A 19,203-nucleotide genomic window follows, 5' to 3' on the forward strand; every position below is an offset into this window, starting at 1 on the left:
GATTCCGATAAATGGAACACTAGACGCATTTTTAAAAATACACATAGAGAACAAGAAAATTTCCTGAAGTGGTTAAAGGAATCAATCTGCATACTGAAAGAACACACTGAATTCCAGAAAAATTTAACACAATGTGCTCAAGGCAGTAACAGATCACAACCAAGTTACTAAACTACTTAACCTCAAAGATACAGACGGTTATAGGCACAAAGAGCACATCACCCACCAGGGGGTAAAAAGGAAGGGAAAAAAAAGGCCACCCTGAGATTTCTCCCATTGCCTCGATAAATACAGGAAGACCCTGGAGCAATGGCCACTATGCTCTGGATGGCCAGAGACTATCATACCCAGCCAAGGTGTCACTCAAGTCCAAAAGCAAGTGACAGACAACTGTAAATGTGAGACATTACTGGGAGAAGAAAACAGGAATCTAGGCAATTAAGAGATGAGCCAAAATTGGGGCACCTGGGTGGCTCAGTCAGTTGGGCATCCGACTCTTGATCTCAGCTCAGGTTTTGATCTCAGGATCATGAGTTCAAGCCCCATGTTGGGCTCCCTGGGCATGGAGTCTACTTAAAAAAAGAAAAAAAGAGAGAGAGAGAGATGAGCCAAAATTAAAGGTTCTGTATTAGGAAAGCCATACCTGAGTAGAAGCATTATGTCAATCTAAATAGAGGACAGAACCAAAGAATGATGGACAGCATCGTGACGGACAGAATGAAAAGTACAACATGAAGTTAATAACAACATGTTTTTAAATGAGAAACTGGAGAGGAAGGGGGGAAGAATAAGAATGCTGGCATCCTTGTCCTCTAGGCTGGGGAGTGAACGCACACGGTCAGAATTGCAACACCTCTTCAAAAAGCCGCAATCCTAACCCTGTGATGCTTTCACAAATCTCTTCCCTTAACCTTCGATGAACCTTTTAGAAAATAAGCTCTCGTGTTAAGGAAACATTTATTTTTGAACTCTGCTTCTCATTACTTCAGCTTCTCGTTTACTGAGATCAAGTAAAACTTAATACTTTTGTTACAAAATACCACTGTCAATTATTAGCATTGTAACTATTTTATTACAAAATAGCAGGGTTGCATTTTCACAAAGGTACTTCTGTCTACTATCATTGCCCCTGCCCTAATTGCAGTATAAAGTGGTCTTGATGAGGTGAAGCCAGGGTGACCAGAGGTTACTTTGGGTGGCTAGGATGTGGGGTGACAGACATTTTCTTCTTCGTACTTGTCAAGTGTTGATGGATTAGATTGAATGTGCATCATTTTTATGATTTTATACAAATACAGAAGAATTTGTCTTAACTAGTACAAAACACAACAGACCGGGGGAAACAAAAATGTATCGATCTAGATGTTAGCAATGCTTAGAATATGATGGTGGATGTGGTAAAAATTTTCTTCTCTGTACTTTTCTATATTGTTCCAGGAAAAAAAAAATCCAGTATTAAAGAATGTGCGGTGATGTTGGAAATTTATGGTAGCGAGTAAAGTGTTCAGAGAAAAAACAAAACTAGAAGCTTCTACGTATATTAGCACATGTACACAAAAGAGTGATGAGCACTGAGAAGGGGGTATGGAAGAGCTCCTTGTCCTTCTCACTTACCAACTTAACTTCTGGAAGGTGAACATTTATGACTTGTGTAGTTAAAAAGACACATCTTCTTGTGTTTGAATAGAAGGGGCTCCTCAGATGTGACGATCCCTAGCCCCAGCGATGCTGGCAGGGCAGGGAGAGCATCACTGTAGGAGGACTGAAACCCCAGATGAAGAGGATGAGGGGATTTCCAAATTCCTGTGGGGCACAGCAGTCTAGTGATGCAGCATAAATGTGGGGCAAGGGGGTGAAGACTGCCCTGAGCCATACAGAAGCCTCAAACTCTTCCCCTGTCCCATTACCGTAGGGGCACACACCCAAGAAAACACTCGTTAGGTCAGAAACAAAATTAAAGAGAAAAGGGCTCCATTCATAGTCAATGAGAGAGCACCCTGGAATAACACACCACACGAAAGCCTGGCATGCCCAAGCTAAGGTGCCCAAGCTTGTAGCCTTTATGTGCTTTCAATGGCTGAAAAACAAACAAACAAACAAAAAGAGCTCATAAAAGCAGATGAGTTTCTAAAAGGAGTTACCTTCAAGCTTCACCAACATGCAGATACTCAGCATGCTTAGACCTTAAGGTTTGGAATATTCCAACCGGAACAAAACTCACCAGTGGCTATGGCCCAGTAAACGTCTGATCCACTCAGTAACTCACCACATGCTATGGGAGAATAAACCTGGGACCCAGGCACTTGAAGCAGAATTCGAAATGGAGCGACCCGTGCATTGGAATCCAGCACTGCATCCAGAGCACCTACCAGGCGACCTTCAAAAGAAAAAAGAAAGCGCACCTCTGAGCACGGGGACTGACCAGCTGCCCACTCCCTGCGCACAGCTCAGCTGGTGTCTAAACTCGACACCAGAAGGCAGCAGGCTTGGGTCCAGGTCTTCAACTCACCTCTCAAGAGCCTGAGCTCCGTGAGCCCCAGGACTCTGGCTGCCTAGTACCAGTCACCCAACATCTGGAACAGGGCCTCACATTAACAGGCACTTAAGTACAGATTTGCAGAATCCAATGACCAAGTGAACAAGGGGCCCTGGACAAGTCACCTAACCTGTTTGCTTTCCTCGGTGTCTCCATTACAGAGGCAACATGACTCCGTACATAAGAGCTGGGGATCTGTAGTCGGAATGCCTGACTCAAGTCCCAGCTCCCCAGTTCTCAAGCTGTGTGACATCGGGCAAGTTACTTAACCTCTCCGTGCCTTGGTCTCATTTGTAAAATGGAACAATCACAGTATACCCACCTCATAGGGTAATTTTGAGAATTAACGTATGCAACATTCAAAAGGTCTTAGACTATTTATTGCCTGGGTGTAAGAAGTACCGTTATTATTATATCATCATCTCAAAGGCAGATGAATAATCCCTGCCTACTCCAGAAGGGGACTGTGAGAAGCAAATAATAAACTGAAGTCCTTCACAGACCATAAAGCATACAAAGTAAAGGTTTATCATTCTGTTGTAATGAATATCATCATGAATCCACAGAAACACACGCCCCCACACGCCAGGTGGCAGATGATTTCAGATCGTCCCATTACTGGTAAGAGTGCCAAGCTTCTGCACTGTAAAGTTAACTCCTTTTTCCCTTTGTAATTAACAAGTATTCTGTGAAGGACTTTGAAACTACGTTCCTCATTAAATGTTCAACTCCTTTACTGCTATCAGTATGGTTTCGTGTTTTCCCACTTTATCCAATCTAGCATTACGATTATTTTGATGTTCACATGGTCTCTGACTTGGCCAGTGGGAGCCCCTTCAAGCTGGCTTCTGTGTCCTTTGGACATGTCCCCATTATTCCTTCTACTTTCTGGCATGATCAAATAATCCCAGTTCATCCTGCATTTTTCCTGCTCTAGCCCTGGAATCAGCCACTTCTCCGAGAAGTCCTGGTTCATTTAGTGAAGGATGGTATTTAAAAGCCAAGATCTGGGAGCCAGGCACATTTACTGCTCTGGGGGGTGCTTGCTCCCAGAGCCTTTCAGTGGACAGATATGTATGTATACGCATATATGTATGGGTATATATGTGTTTACATATGTATATACAAGTACACATTAACATTTTTATTTTTACACTGATTTTATACATAAAAACTGAGTTCACACCAGTACCTCCAATGGCGATCCCATACCATATTGTTCGTTCCAGTTTCTTTCCACATTTGCAACTCTCTTCTCCAACACCAAGGAACCTGGCTTCCATTATTCCTAATGTATTTACTTATCTGATCAATCCTCCTGTTGCTACCGAAGTCCCCTTTCTGACGGATGCCCTCTGCACCCTATTCAGGCTCCAACTGCCCATCCACCCCACCCATACAATCACCTTGATCTGTCCCACTTAATGGCTTGAGGGGAAGAAGGAAGGGTACATGAGTTTTTATAGCAATTGTTCCTTAAACTGCTCAGAATTTTTGCCCCCTTACTGCCTTGCTCTCAACTTACAGATAATTGAGCAGGGCTGAAAGCTGTCAGGTGGATTAAGGGACTGCTACTTTAACACAGAACAAGCACAGCTGCTTAGGGGGGCTCTGTGATTAAAGGCACAGGCGGGGAAGGAGGAGGCAGGGTAAAGTTAAAGATGCATTTGTACAAGATTGATAAAACATGTTTGTCTGTCAAAGCCTGGAGGGGGTGAATGACAGGGAAGTGGGTGGACACTAGAAAGGTGCTAAAAACCTCACCCATCCCACATGCAGACTTAGCACTTCCCAATTTGAGATCAGTTGTAGAATCAGCATCTAGTTTGCTAATAAGACAAACCTGAGCAACACAAGAAGGAAGTGAGAAGGGTGGGAAATAACTTAGCATCAACACAACACAGAAGCAGTCTTTTTGACTGGAAAGAATGATTTTTTTTTCTCTTCAAAACCCAGGAGCTTTTGTAATGGTCAGGATGTTTTATACCAACACAACCAACCTGGTACCGAACTTCAGGGGCGGGAAGGTGGGGAGGGCAGCAATGAAGTAAAAAAGGGACTTCTAGCTTCAGCTCCACCCTGTAAAGAATTTGAAGTCCTCACGCCCATCCTAACAACGAGAAGCTGAGCAAACTCACAATCAGTAGTTTTCTGGGGCCCATCAGAGAACTAAGGTCACAGGTCAAAATCATAACCCAGATCTCTGGAGAGAAGGGACAATCCAAAGTCACAGCCAAGATCTGCTCACCTGAAGCAGAAGCCGCTGGGGCCATAAACTGGTAGGAACACTTCAGCGGTGGTTTTGACAAATTGGTGGGGTCTGAGTGTGGACTAGCAGGAAAGTCAGAAACTCCTGATGGCCACAGTCTTAGGGGGCCCCAAACCCATACAGTTTTTACCACTAGGTTCTCATTATGAAGAGCCAGGAAAACCCCCCGCATGCTCGCCCAGGGGCAAGGGAAGAGTCCTCACAGTACGGTGTCCTCAGAGCATTCTCCATAACACAGGCCTGCTCTCCAGGGGAAAGACTTTTCCAGAACCTTACCCCAGCTGGGCGAAGGGTGCTTCTCTGACTCCAACCTGCTCCAGTCTTCCAGTCTCACCTAAGTGGGGGGTGGGGGAGAGAAGCGTCCAAGAAACATTGTCAAGGACACATTCCAGGGACACAGACCCACTGAAAGACCGAGACTCTCTGATAAGATTTATAGGGCGCTTCTTCTCCCCATACTTTACCACCATATCAACAGACTCCGGCATGACAGCTGGAAGAGCTGAAAGACTCAGAGTCCATGTGAGGAGTTCGGGCTTTTTGGGTTTAAATGAGCTCTATGCCCAACATGGGGATTAAACTCATGACTCTGAGATCAAGAGTCCTCCGCTCTGGGGCGCCTGGGTGGCTCAGTCAGTTAAGTGCAGACTCCTAGTTTCAGCTCAGGTCATGATCTCGGGGTCATGAGATGGAGCGCCCCCTCAAGGTCCATGGTCAGCGTGGAGTCCGCTGAAGATTCTCTCCCTCTCCCCCTCCCTCCTGGCACGCGCACGTGTGCTCTCTCCTGCCCCCCACAAAATAAATAAATTAAATCTTAAAAAAAAAAAGTCACATGCTCTACTGACTGAGCTAGCCAGCGCCCTGGAGTTCGTTCTTAAGGAAGCCCAAAGACAGACCAAAGCAAGGACACCTGAGGAATCTGAGAACCTCAGGCTCCTGTCGCTACAACACACAAACACAGCCCAAGTCCTGGTCAGAAGCCCATAAAACTCACAGTAAAGAACTATTTCTTCAGTTCTTAGTACTCCACACATCCTGTCTGGCTTTCAGAAACAATTACAAAGCATGCCGAAGGCCAGAAAACACAGTCTGAAGAGACAAAGCAAACATGAGCAAAGGAGCCTCATGCATGACACAGAAGAGATGCCTGGCCAGTACTCTCAGAACCATCAAAGTCATTAAAAACAAGTCTGAGAAACGGTCACAGCCAAGATGACAACTGCAGGTGAAGCGGTATCCTGAGAGGGACCCTGGAGCAGAAAAAGGCCAGCGAAATCTGAATAAAACATGGACTTCGGTGAACCATCACTGTGCTCGTTTTCTACCGCTGCTCTGACAAGTAACCAGCAACACAAGAGCCTGAAACAAAACAAACTTATTATCTCACAGTCCTGTAGGTCGGAGGTCTGATACAGATCTCACTGAGCTAAAATCATGGTGTCAACAGGTACGTTCCGTTCTGGAGGCTCCAGGTGAGAATCCCTTTGCTTCTCTTTCCCAGCTCCCTTTAGTGGGTCCCAGCCCCTTCCTTCATCTTCAGAGCCAACAACACCACGATGAGTTCTTCTTCCAGCTTTAAAGACCCCTGTGATCACATTGAGCCCCGCTGTATAGTTCAAGCTCATCTCCCTATATTAAGGTCCGCTGATCAGCAACCCAACTCCACCTGCACCCTTCATTCCCCTTTGCCACGGAACCTAACATTCACAGGCTTGAGTCTATTCTGCCCACCACCATAATCCACCAATATCAGCTCGTTCATTGTAATAAATACGCCACACTAAAACGTCAATAATAGGAGAAACTGGGTGTGGGGTATAAGAGAACTCCCTATACTACCTTCACAATGTTTCTGTCAATCTAAAACTGTTGTAAAAAATAGAGTTTAGTGGGGCGCCTGGGTGGCTCAGTCGGTTAAGCGTCTGCCCTCAGGTCAGGTCGTGATCCCAGTGTCCTGGGATCGAGTCCCACATGGGCTCCCTGCTCAGTAGGGAATCTGCTTCTCTCTCTCTCTCTCTCTCTCAAATTAATAAATAAATCTTTTTTAAAAAAATAGAATTCAGTTTTTTAAAAAGTGACAAGGGGAGTCAGGACAGTCAGCGTCCACCTGCAGACAAGGGCCCCCCACATCTGCACAAATGCAGACTGTACCTTCAGGAGCCCCAGGAACAGACAGGCTCTGAATCCGGGGTAAACCAGAGCACAAACACAAGAGAAATAGCAGACAAGGGGCCAAGATGGCAGAGAAGATGCACAAGTGGGAGGCAGGTCAGTGAGAGTTCTCAGCAGGAAAACCAAAATGAGAAATGAAACATCAGGAAGAAAAATATAACCTTAAATTTCTGCTCAATGGTGAAGGAAAAAGGTGAGCGTGGCAAAGAAATCAAAGTCATGAGAAAATAGGGTTATGATGTCCACAAATTTCAAATGGGTCAAAGAGAAAAATATATTTACTTACATATCAATAAAGCAAATATATGGCAAAATGTTTACACATAACTGCTAACAAGGTACACAGCCCTACTTCCTGTCTTTTTATAAGGAAGCTGAAGACAACTCACACGGATGTCTTTGAGGCAATATTTATTTGCCAGGCTCAGGCTCATCGAAAAGAAAAAATACTGAAATTGTCCATAATGGTGTCCGTTTTATCATTAATCCTTTAGCCACCTCTGGAGGGAGGGATGGAGACGCTAAGGCTCTGAGCTGTAGGGACCACTGGCCCTTGCCAGTTCCAGCTCCAGAGCAGGCCTCCTCTCCCCCTGCTCTAGGGCTATCTAAGACAGGGCAACAATGATTTTCAGAAATGCTCCATCATCCACAAACCCATACTTCTCACTCCATTCAGACTGACTTGGCTCTCCCAAGCCCCGACTGGCGAAGTCTGCTCTGTCTCCACGAACGAATCCCCCCAGATGCAGGGTAGCCCCCATGGAGTATTCTGGTCTGCCTTCTGCGGCAGCTCCATATGGCTTGTCTGGCTCTACAGGAAAACCTTCCTGGCGGCTCAGGGAGTGCAACTCTCCTATTTTTAGGCTATTAGAATAACAACTCTGGCTGAGATAGATGTCGAGTGACAAGTTTTATAATTAGGGCCCAAAAGGGGCCTATGAATAATTTGCTTCTAAGTGATAATGCTGCAGTCCTTTCATTCTGGCTGCGTTTCATGCACACGGGCGGTACCAAGTTTAAGACGAAAGGGCCGCTACTGACATGGGACAGACAGGGACACTTGGAGAAGCCTGCCCACTGCCTGCTGGTTTGTATAACCTCTGTGTGGGGCCTGGGCCTTAACCACAGGCAGCAGGGGCAAAGTGCTCTGCTCTTACCAGCAAGAGCACCCTAGCGTAGTAAAACTCATTTAAAACACAGCAACACCCAGCCCCCGTGGAAAGCATTTTAAGGAAAGTCAAAAAACAGAGAGCAGCCTATTTTTCCCCCCTGCACTGAAGAAAGTAGGTCTTCCTAATGGTGTTGGGCTTAGAATAGACCTCAGCAGCCCCAGGACAAAAAAATTCTTTTACTCCAAGAAAGAGCTTCTCATCATTACACACAAGCCATCAATGTGACGTACACCCACAGCACCGTAGTTCAGCACCATAGTCCAGGTGGGACGCTAAGTTGGTCTAGAGTTCTGACTTCACGTTAGGGCTGTTTGGTTTGGCTGCTAGCGCTGTTTTGGAGACTTAGGTGGAAAAGCAAATAAAGAACCGGGATAAAGGAAAAAACTTTTATTTGTGAAAAGTAATAAATAACCTAAAAGATCACACGAAGTCCTCTCTACTATCTTCGAAAAAAGAAGATAAATGTTGGGGATATTTGCATTCTCAACACGAGAGCTCTACCTATTCTAAGTAAAATTCATAATCCAAATTACTAGACTCCGAGTGGTTGTTTTTTTTTTTACAAAGCATTTTATATAATTCAGTATACCTCTTAGTGTGTGTTCCATATGATTCCCGCTATTTTCAGAGTACAGTCGATCGGTGGGCAAAGCCACAGGGTAACTGAATCATACAGGAAGCTCTAGCACCGGACCCCGGAGGAGCTCGGCTTTATAACTAAGTGGATAACCCAGCAGCCATGTGCCCATCACAGGGACAGGATGAGCCTGCCAAATCCACAACATGAGTCTGAGCAAGTGAAGGTCCAGAGAGGACAGCTTCAAGGGCACCACAAGGTTGGGATTCTGGCCCTGGCTCGCGACAACAGGACGGGCAGGCACCAGGCCCCCACCTGCACGTTGCATCCCAGATACACGGGAACAAGGACAGCCACATAATGACCCTTTACCTTCCCAGGAAACCAAGACAGGATGGCCGGTACGGCGGCTACCTCTAATCAGCCAGGAGGAGTTACAATGCAGACTGACTGTCCTGTTCACGCTGGACTCAAGAGAGAGAGAATTCTTTTTGCCTTCACTCAAGGGCTGTGAAACTTCTTCACTGGGAACAGAGTTTCAGTTTTTCAAGATGAAAAGAGCTCCAGAGACAGACAGTGGCCATGGCTGCATAACAATATGAACTGTACGCTTAAAAACAGTTGAGGGGCGCGTGGGTGGCTCAGTTGGTTAAGCGTCTGACTCCTGATTTCAGCTCAGGTCATGATCTCAGGGTCATGAGATGGAGCTCTGCGCGGAGTCTGCTTAAGATTCTCTTTCCCTCTACCCCTCCCCCTGTTCTCTTTCTCTAATAAATAAATAAAATCTTTAAAAAAAAATAGTTGAGATGGCTAATGTTATGTGTATTTTACCACAATTCTTTAAAAAAAGCATGACAATTCTAATGGTCAAATGTCCACAGTTGGGCTCCTAAAGTAAATACAAAAACAACTTTTCCTAACTCTATTCCCCAAGTGATGAATCATTAATGCATTTGAACATAAACGTGCTCTGTGTCCACACTGCTGAACCCTGACACGTTCTTCTAGTGGCTCCATAAATAATCCTTGGATGGGGACCAAGCCGCCTGCTTTGGCTCAGATGAACATAAGGATCCTGTCATAGTGAACCTCCGAGAGGGGTGACGTAATGTTCAAAGTGCATGACAACAAGAATCCTGCACAAAACACCATCATGAGAGCCAAACACAGTGACTGCCCTGCCTTAACAGACACATGTTGCCTATGGATATAATGAACACTATCTTGAAAATTCCCCAGCATTTTCATCCACTTGACCGGCCATTTATCTGGTCTTCTGGCACGATGGGTTATGTAAGGCAATTAGGATTAAATTCTTACAGTGCAGGAATGATTCAAGGCTATAAAATGAAAGGTAAGGGGCAAAAAAAACAAGAATCAACAAAGAGGTTGACTTTAAGACCTGATACCATCTCCAAATGAGATGCTGGCCGCCAGGGGCATCTGGGAAGAATGGATGCCTGCTCCACCTCTATATTTCCAAGCCCACCACAATCCAGGGTTGCCCAAAGCTCTTCCCTGGACACCGAAAGATCATTTTTGGTCCCTCCCAAAGGCTATCGAATCATCCTGATGGTTTTAGCCCCATGCTGACCTGCCCTTCCCATTCTGTCAGCCCTTTTCAGGTATCTGTCACCCTCTTTTTTTTTTTGACATACAAAAAGGTATACATAATATATGAGTTTGAAGGTAAGTATACACCCATGAAACCATCACCACAATCTACGCCATAAACATGCCCATCGCCTCCAAAAGTTTCCTCCCACCCTCTTATTAATATGTAACATTGTGATAAGAACATCTAACATAAGATCTACCCTCTTAGCAAACATTTAAGTGTACAAGATTGTTAACTATAGGCATTATGCTGTATAGTGGATCTCTAGGACATGCTCATCTTGTATAACTGAAACTTGGTACCCTCTGACTCATTCCTCCCCGTTCTCTGCTCCCCCTGGCCCCTGGCAACCACCATTCCATTCTCTGCTTCCATGGGTCTCACTATTTTAGATTCATCATATCATATAGGTGGTATTATGTAGCATTTGTCCTTCTGTGACTGGCTTATTTCACTTAGCATAATGTCCTCGAGGTTTATCCACATGGTTGAAAATGGCAGGATTTCCTTCTCTTTTAAGGTACTGCCACTCATTTTAATCCCAAACCTTCCTCCTTAGATTCCAGTAACCCCTAACCAATGAAGACTAGAACTATCCCCTAATCCACGAAGCCTAGAAAAACAAGTCAAAAAGTCATGTTACACTGACCCTGGTCCAATCAAATGTAAGAGCAGCAGCTATACTCCCTTGCCAGTTTCTGCTGCTTCAGAAGAATCAAAATCCTTCTGCAAAACATCTCTGAACTCTCGATTTTGTTGAGAAACTATCTGCTTGGGTCAAGTCTTTAAACAGCCTGGTATACTCTGGTACCTGTGGACTTTTACAGTAGACTTCCTGTTTGAGAAGTAATAATTTATCACCTTTGACATCCTGTGTTTAACAAGCCCAGCAGGCATTATTACCTACACTCCCAAAATCACATTAAGAGAACCAGTTATAAAGAGAATCTTTTCCAGGGGTGCCTAGGTGGCTCAATCAGTTAAGCCTCTGCCTTTGGTGGGATCGAGCCCCCTCGTGGGGCTCCCTGCTCAGTGCGGAGTCTGCTTCTCCCTCTCCCTCTGCCCCTCCCCCTGCTCATTCTCTCTCTCCCCCTCTCTCTAATAAATAAATAAAGTCTTTAAAAAATATATCTTTTCCAAAAATCTTCCCTAAAATAATAAAGTTTAGTCTCAATTTACCCTTCTAAAGCGATCTGTTCTTTTTTTCTTGATTACAAAATAAATACACATTTTGAACTACAGAAAACCACAAAGAACAACATTTATCTCACATCTTGCCACCTGACAATAACCCTTGGTATATGCCCTTTTGGCCTCCTTTCTAACTAGTCACAGATAAAGACTTCTCCGTTCCCACATCGGGGATATTGAAGATTGGAAGTGAAAAACAAGGCTGAGCATGAAGTCCAAAGAACTGTCCCTTCGTGCTCTGAAACAGTTACAGAAAGGTTGCTAAACTTGGTCAACAAGACTCATATGTGGTGCATAAACAAGTTGACTAGCCAAATTTCATTAAATGCAGCCTGCTGCCTGATAGCACTGCATGCTGTTAAAGTCACAATTCTGCCTCCGACTCGCCAACCACACTGGTGTTTAATGGCCCCGTACACACTTAAAGGCAGGAAATGGAGCTTAGAGGCATTCAAGGATTGCAGAAAAATAAATAAATAAGGTAAGGCAATAGTACCTCCTTTGCAAAATGGAAATCAATAGGAGAGTCAAAAGGGTCAGTGAAGCAAGACATTTCCATAGACCCAAGTTCAAAATGAAAAACAGTACTTTGCTGGATTCCAGCTCCTCGCCTGGAAAGAGCCCCCTGGGAGGCTATAAAACTGCAAACAAGGCTTAAAAGGGATGAATCCGCCTGTTTCATCAGGCTTACCAAACTACATGCATTTCAATACAGCAACTCATGCAATTTTTAAGACACGTTTAGTGACCACCTACTATGTGCCAGGCACACTGAAGTTTGATTAACCCTTCCCCAGAAGTAAAGTCTTGTCATCATCGCTAAACTACAGCCATGAGGCCACAGTGGGTTCCATTCATCTGGAGAGTATGCAGGTATACCAAAAGAGGTCAAGCTTAGCACACCACTGTTTGACACGATTATTCACAATACCCTTTACTACCCTGCAATAAAGCCCATACTTCTGACTCTGGTTTCAACATTTCTGTCCTTGATAACAAGTCTTTTTAGGCATCAAATTACCCCTAATTTGCTATTACTAAATGTTAGATGTTTATAACCTATACAAGTTTCTAACCTTAAATGCACGTACCGAGGGAAAGGCAAGGAACCCCTTATCAGTTCCCAACACCTGGCGTACCTGGCTCCTGGTGTGCCTTTAATAAACATTTGCTTAATAAATCCTCTGAGTAAAATAAAATCAAAGAACACAGGTCTTTAAGTTCACTTGAAAGAAATTATTTTTCCCTATGCTACAAGTAGCTGGAGTTTTGTTCACTGTGGATTCTGAGCTTGAAATCCGATTACTCAGAGTCTGCCATCTGTCAGTCTTTCCGAGACTTACAATAGACCAACAATTGCATGGTTCTGTTGCAGAACTCCACTAATCTTATCTTAGACCAGGCAGGAGGTAAGGGTTTCAGTAACTAAATTTATCTCAGGGATTAAGTAGATTTTCTTATTTTTTGTTTTGTTTTGCTGTTAGCAGAAAGCACACAGCCCGGAAGCCCCAGCCTGTACTAAATACATACTCTGAGATGCTGAGCCCTCCCTTCTAGAAGATCAGACAGATGGTAATTTAACCATTAATACAGGAAAGGCAGAAAAAGGACAACAGGGCCAGCTAGAGAGGAAGGAGAACATCCGATCTCCCCAAGAACAGGTGTTCCAGCCCATGGAAATAAGGAAGTAGATTTACTCCTACGGCCCATGGTCTGCCTTCCCCATCAGGTGACACTCCTATAGACCCGGTCTGTAAGAAGCCACCAGTCCGCACATGTCACAGAACATGTTGCCATCTTCAGGTCCTAAGAAAGCCTTGGTACAGGGCTTAGGCATGTGTGGGTCATGACAGGGTCCAAGGCAGAATCGGGGAAGAAAGGGACAGAGGATAAAAATGACAGCTTACCCCTGTCTCTAAAGCCATCACACATCATGGAACAGTGGTCACCTAGCCCTTTAGAAAACGTTTCTTTCTGAACCCAAGATGCCCATCTACCAATGTCCATGGGCTGAGAGCCACTGGGGAAAAGCAAACATGGAGCCAGTAAATAGGGGGGGGCGGGAAATCAAATTAAATTAAAATTTAATCAGATCGAATGGAGACGCCTTAGCAGCTGTAATTTACTTTCTCAGACTCATGGATGGCTCTTTATTACAGGAGTTTTCTACTGGGAATTCTGATCTTGAAATCTGACTATTCAAAGCCTTCCTCACTTAGGAAGAGCTGCTGCAGCCTTCAGACTCTGGATCCCTGCAACAAGCCAGTGCAGAGCGCTTGTTGGCCAAACGCTCTGACATTTATTCTCCAGACATCCACCCCGTGGTAATGACAGAACCAGGACATCGCATGACCTGGCTCTTCCATCCAGAGCACTTTTGTGTTGGAGAAGCTGGCCACCAGAAGAAACCAGGTTAAGTCCTTATCACATAAGGCTGAGGACACAGGAGGATCCCAAGAGACAAGCAACTTTCAGCAGGGTGTTGGTTAGCCAAGACCTAAAAGGCTTCTCTTTATATCATTTAAGACAATTTTAAGTTGTTAGAGCAGTAAGAGTGGACGTAAAAATAAATACAAGAAAAGTCCCCATTCAATCCCACCGGTTCAACAAATCAAACTAACTTCACGTTTCTGTGCTTCCTCCTAGCAAATGGGTGATATTTATTTCACTGAGAAAGGTGAAGTGGGTTGCAAAGTAATATGTTAGTACTCAACCGGTCTCAGAGAGCTGAGTAATATCCGCAATGTCCTGAGAAGACCCAGAAGACTCATAGACTCCATTCCACAGGAAGCCCCAAAGAACCCTCAGTTGATCTAAACTAGAGAACCCATATATTCAGGAGTCACAAAGTCCTGGGTTCAAATCCCGACTCTGTCCCTTACTAGCTGTGTGGCTTAGATAAGTGTCCTCACCTCCGTCACTCTCTGTTTCCTCCTATGTCCAGTGAGGTCTGCATGGTTCTTGAAACATATGCAGAGTACCTGTTACAGACTGAGTTGTGTCCTCCCACAAAAGATGCTGAAATCCTAACCCCCAGGTCCTCACGATGTGACCTGACTTGGAAATTGGGTCTTTGCAGATGTCATTAGTTAAAATGAGGTCACACTGGGCTAATCTGACTAGTGTCCACATGAGAAGACACTCAGGGAGAATTCCATGTGACACTGAAGGCAGAGATTAGAGCTGTCCCGCTGCAAGGAACCTCAAAGACTTTCAGCCATCACCAGAAGCAAGGAAGAGGCAAGAAAGGATTCTCCTATGGGCGTCAGGGAGCATGGCCTACTAACTTCCTGATTTAGAGCTTCCAGACCCCAGAACTATTGTTCTGTTGTTTTAAGCAACCCAGTTTGTGGTTCTTTGTTACGACAGCCCTAGGCAACTAATGCACTGCCCCACTCAGCGAGACTTCCTACTGGTCTGAGTGCACGCATGCAAAGAGGGAGAGAGTGGCCAACATACAACGTACGACCGTCTTTCTGGACCCAAAGTGGATTGCATAACCAAGATCTATTTACTAATTGTTAACATTATTTATTTTATCTATTGCCCTGGCTTGTCAATAATCTAAGCATACGAAAAGACAAATTCAGCGAAGAGGCACCCATTCATTCAAAGTCTATGGCAGTTGCTTAGAGGGAAAAACATTTTTTAAGCCTTTAGAAGAGTGAACACCTTGGAATTTGCCTGTATGGGGAGGTGAGGGAGAGAGCCCCCTGCATGGAAGCTGGAGAGTCTGCTCCTGGTAACTTCCTCGTGATCAACATAAACACAATGCTTATTCGAAGAAGTTCCTGAAATGGCCGAAGTTACAGTTATTGTGGTTCCCCATTGGTCACAGTCATGCTTAGGTGAGGACTGGGCCCACTTCAGTGTGGGGGGCAGGGCGCTCTCACTGCTCCTGGCACATGGCCAGGCCCCCAGGCCCCACCCAGAGACTCCAGTCCTATGGACCTGGTTAGGGCCTGGCCTTGGCATTTCTAAGTGCCCTCAGGGGGCCTCATGTGCAGAGGGGTGGAGGGCTGCTGGCCATGCATCTTCCAGCCCCTGGTCCAAATCTTTTCTACTCCACAGAAACCTGCAGTACCCCCTTCACATGAAGACCCCTCCAGCCAACGGGCCTGAAGGGACGGGGAAGCAAGGAAGGTGGGTACAAACTACTCTACTCACAGATTCCTTCACAACAGCCCCTGGTCCCTATGTCTCGGCAGACTGAGGAGCCCACATGTCCTCTCCACCCACGTGTTCCGTCTCCATCTGCCATGTTGCTCCCTTCCAGCTGGCCTCAGAAGAGACACAAGCCCCCCATTCATATTCCTGACTCCTTCCCTCCTGGACCCAGTTGCATTAATGACCCCTCTGAATCTGAAACAGGTGTTCCCAGAGCACCTGGGTGGCTCAGTCAGTTGAGCATCTGACTCTTGGATTCAACTCAGTTCATGATCTCAGGGTCGTGAGATCAAGGCCGTGTGAGGCTCCGCAATCGGAGTGGAGTTGGTTTGAGATTCTCTCTCTCCCTCTCCCTCTGTCCTACTCCCCACTCGCTCTCTCTAATCAATCAACCAATCAATCACGTGTTCCCTCCAATCTTTGGCTTCAATGCAGAGTAGCTGCATAGGGGAGCTTCCAAAATACTGATGCCTGGGCCGGGCCCCGGAGTCTGGTGTAATTGGTCTGGGGTGCTGCCTGGGCTCCCCTGTGATTCAGCTGTGCAGGCTGACTGAGAACCACCACCCCAGGATCTTTCTCCAGATTCCTTAAGACTCTTGACCCTGCTATTTTGCCCTTGAGCTGGTGATTCCGTTTGCTCCCTTCACCTTGAAAGTTGCAGAAAAGTGAAACACATTTACCACCCCCTTTCTTCTTTACCCATTCCATCTGGCCTCCATCCAGACAATTCTTCTGCGGGGGTCCCTGAAAGGACAACGACCATGTTTTGACACATCACTCATTCCACTCAAGCCTTAATTTTCTTATTGTAAAATGAGGATAATAACCCCCCTCACTGGTCACAGTAAGGACCAGATAAAACAAAGACAATGTATACAAAGATGTCTCTCTCCATAAAACAGGCAAAATAACCCAAGTAAGCAAAGGATTGGTGTGGAATCCTGGTCTCCTGTCCTCCTGGCTGCGCCTGGCCTCCCTTGTGCCTTTGTTCAGGGGCTTGTCCCCATGGTTCAGGGAGGGTCCCTGACCCCTGCCATAGGCAGCACCAAGGGGAGGGAGGGGCAAGAGGCCAGCAACAGGGATGCTCTATCATCGGAAAGCCAGCTCCTCCGACCAAACAGGGCTGACAGGAAAACCCACACATGCTGAGGGCCACCCTGACCCTTCTCAGCCATTGCTCCCAGTGCAAATCCTCTCTCACACACCCTCAGGGACAGGCCTTCCTAGGCTCTGATCTGCATCTGTCCACCTGTCCCATACATCTCAGGATTAGCCGCGGGTGACTCCACGGGCTCTCAATCCTGCCTGAGCACTGGAATCACCTGGAGAGATTTCAAATCCTAATCCAGAGATGCAAGAGGTGTGTGGTGCGGCCTGGGGTGGGGGCTACTGAGAACTCTCCAGGATCCTGAATCACTGGTTCAGGCCTATTATTTGCACAATAAGCAGGGGCCTTCATTATCTGATGAAGCTGCTAAAGAGAACAGAAAGTGAAGGTAAGGATAAACCAATCTACAATAGCCAAGACATGGAAAAAACCTAAGTGTCCATCAACAGATGAATGGATAAAAGACACGGAATAATACACACACAAACACAGACACACATAGACACACACACACATACACACAATGGAATATTATTCAGCCAAGAGAAAGAAGGAAATCCTACCGTTTGCAAATGGATGGACCTTGAGGGCATTATGCTGAGAAGGCAGAGAAAGACAAACACTATATGATATCACTTACATATAGAATCTAAAAGAAGCTGTACCCATAAAAACAGAGTAAATTGGTGGTTACCACAGGCTGGAGGGTGGGGAAATGAGCTGTTTAAGGATACACACATGCAACTAACAATTTCTGGAGAGCTAATGCACAACATAGTGATTATAGTCAACAATACTGTATTATAAACTTCAAAGTTGCTAAGAGACTAGATCTTAATAGTTCCCACCACAAAAAAGAAATAATAATTATGTGACAGGACAGAAGAGTTAGCTAACATTACAATGGTAATCATATTGCAATTTACAAACATATTAAATCAGCACATTGTAGACCTTCTACAGTGTTATATATCAATTATATCTCAATTTTTAAAAAATAATAAACCAGTCCACCTGTAGGGGAAAGCCACCTGTCAGTCTCCTTAGTAAAATAACAATATGCAAAAGCACAGAAGCCCCATGCAAGAAATCCCAATCTCAGCAGAAACACTGGATAAGAAACAAAGTCCCAGGAAACCCCTGGACAGACCCAAGGACACAGTGGACAGCTGATGCATGTGTGACCCTAACACAAGCTTGCCCTCTACCAGGGCATGGGCTAAGGGCATATGGTCTTTGGAAAGAAGGTATTCAGAGGGCATGTGCACATACACACACACTTGTATACATGGAAGAACTTCTGAGTGAGACAGCTATGCCTTACAGCTCAGAAACTGATACCTATTATTTTTTTAAAGATTTTATTTATTTATTTTAGAGAGAAAGAGAGTGTGTTCGCGAGCAGTGGGGAGGGGCAGAGGGAGAGGGAGAGAGAATCTCAAGCTGACTCTGCAAGGAACGCGGGGCCCCATACAGGGCTCAATCTTCACGACCCTGACTGAGCTCATGACCTGAGCTGAAATCAAGAGTCAGATGCTCGGGGGCATCTGGGTGGCTCAGTTGGTTAAGCGACTACCTTCGGCTCAGGTCATGATCCTGGAGTCCCGGGTTCAAGTCCCACATCGGGCTCCCTGCTCAGCGGGGAGTCTGCTTCTCCCTCTGATCCTCCCCCTCTCATGCTCTCTCTCTCTCAAATAAATAAATAAAATCTTTAAAAAAGAGTCAGATGTTCAGCTGACTTTGCCACCCAAGCACCCCACTGATCCCTATTATTATAGTGAAATGCTAGTAATCCATTGAAGGGTTTTTTATTTTGTTTTAACTTCTTAGCCTTTCTGAAATTCAGCAGCCCAGAAATATTGAACTTAGAAGTCACATGACAATACTGACCAGCTTCACCTAAGAGAGTCTATGACAGAGCAAACCTCCATCTCCCCTGACGGAATACAGTAAAGCGTCTCAAATCACCAAGGAGCTCTTCTGAGAGGAAAGAAAAATAAAGTCAGAGAAAAACAATGCCAAAGAGCGTTACTGAAAAAGTACAAAGCAATACCACAGTCTAGCCTTTATAACATTGTTATCAGCGGTGCCTATGTGAATACAAGCCATTTCAGGCCCCCCACCCTCAGCCCCACCCCCACGCTGTGGATATCATTACTGCTGTCATCAGCTAACACCTATCACACATACAGCATGTGCCAGGGGCTGCAACAAGCTCTTCCCACTCATTACCTCTGTTTAAGACTCTCTATGCTGGGACGCCTGGGTGGCTCAGTTAAGCATGGACTCTTGATTTCAGCTCAGGTCATGATCTCAGGATCGTGAGATCAAGCCCCACACGGAGCCCTGCAATAGGCTCCACACTGAGCGTGCAACCAGCTTAAGATTCTCCC

The 19,203-nt window shown here is 45.4% G+C and overlaps 1 protein-coding gene across 6 annotated transcripts in view; it reads right to left on the bottom strand.

The window, feature by feature from the left end:
- TBC1D8 (TBC1 domain family member 8) overlaps positions 1–19,203 on the bottom strand; it is a 99,254-nt gene that overhangs the window by 58,975 nt on the left and 21,076 nt on the right. For 3 of the 6 annotated variants that reach the window (XR_010405737.1, XM_045885191.3, XM_045885190.3), the window contains exon 2: positions 2,222–2,377. The exons of 1 other annotated variant lie outside the window; for it this stretch is intronic. Coding sequence is in view for 4 of the 5 variants with exons in the window: in XM_045885191.3 (XP_045741147.1) it covers positions 2,222–2,377 (156 nt within the window). In the remaining variant the exon portion in view is untranslated. The remainder of the gene's footprint in view (positions 1–2,221; positions 2,378–19,203) is intronic. 2 more of the 6 variants (XM_045885193.3, XM_045885192.3) reach the window with 1 other exon arrangement.

This window comes from Mirounga angustirostris, unplaced genomic scaffold (genome assembly GCF_029215605.1).
Source record: "Mirounga angustirostris isolate CCGP_5_RB_7025 unplaced genomic scaffold, mMirAng1.0.hap1 SCAF_10, whole genome shotgun sequence".
NCBI lineage: Eukaryota > Metazoa > Chordata > Mammalia > Carnivora > Phocidae > Mirounga > Mirounga angustirostris.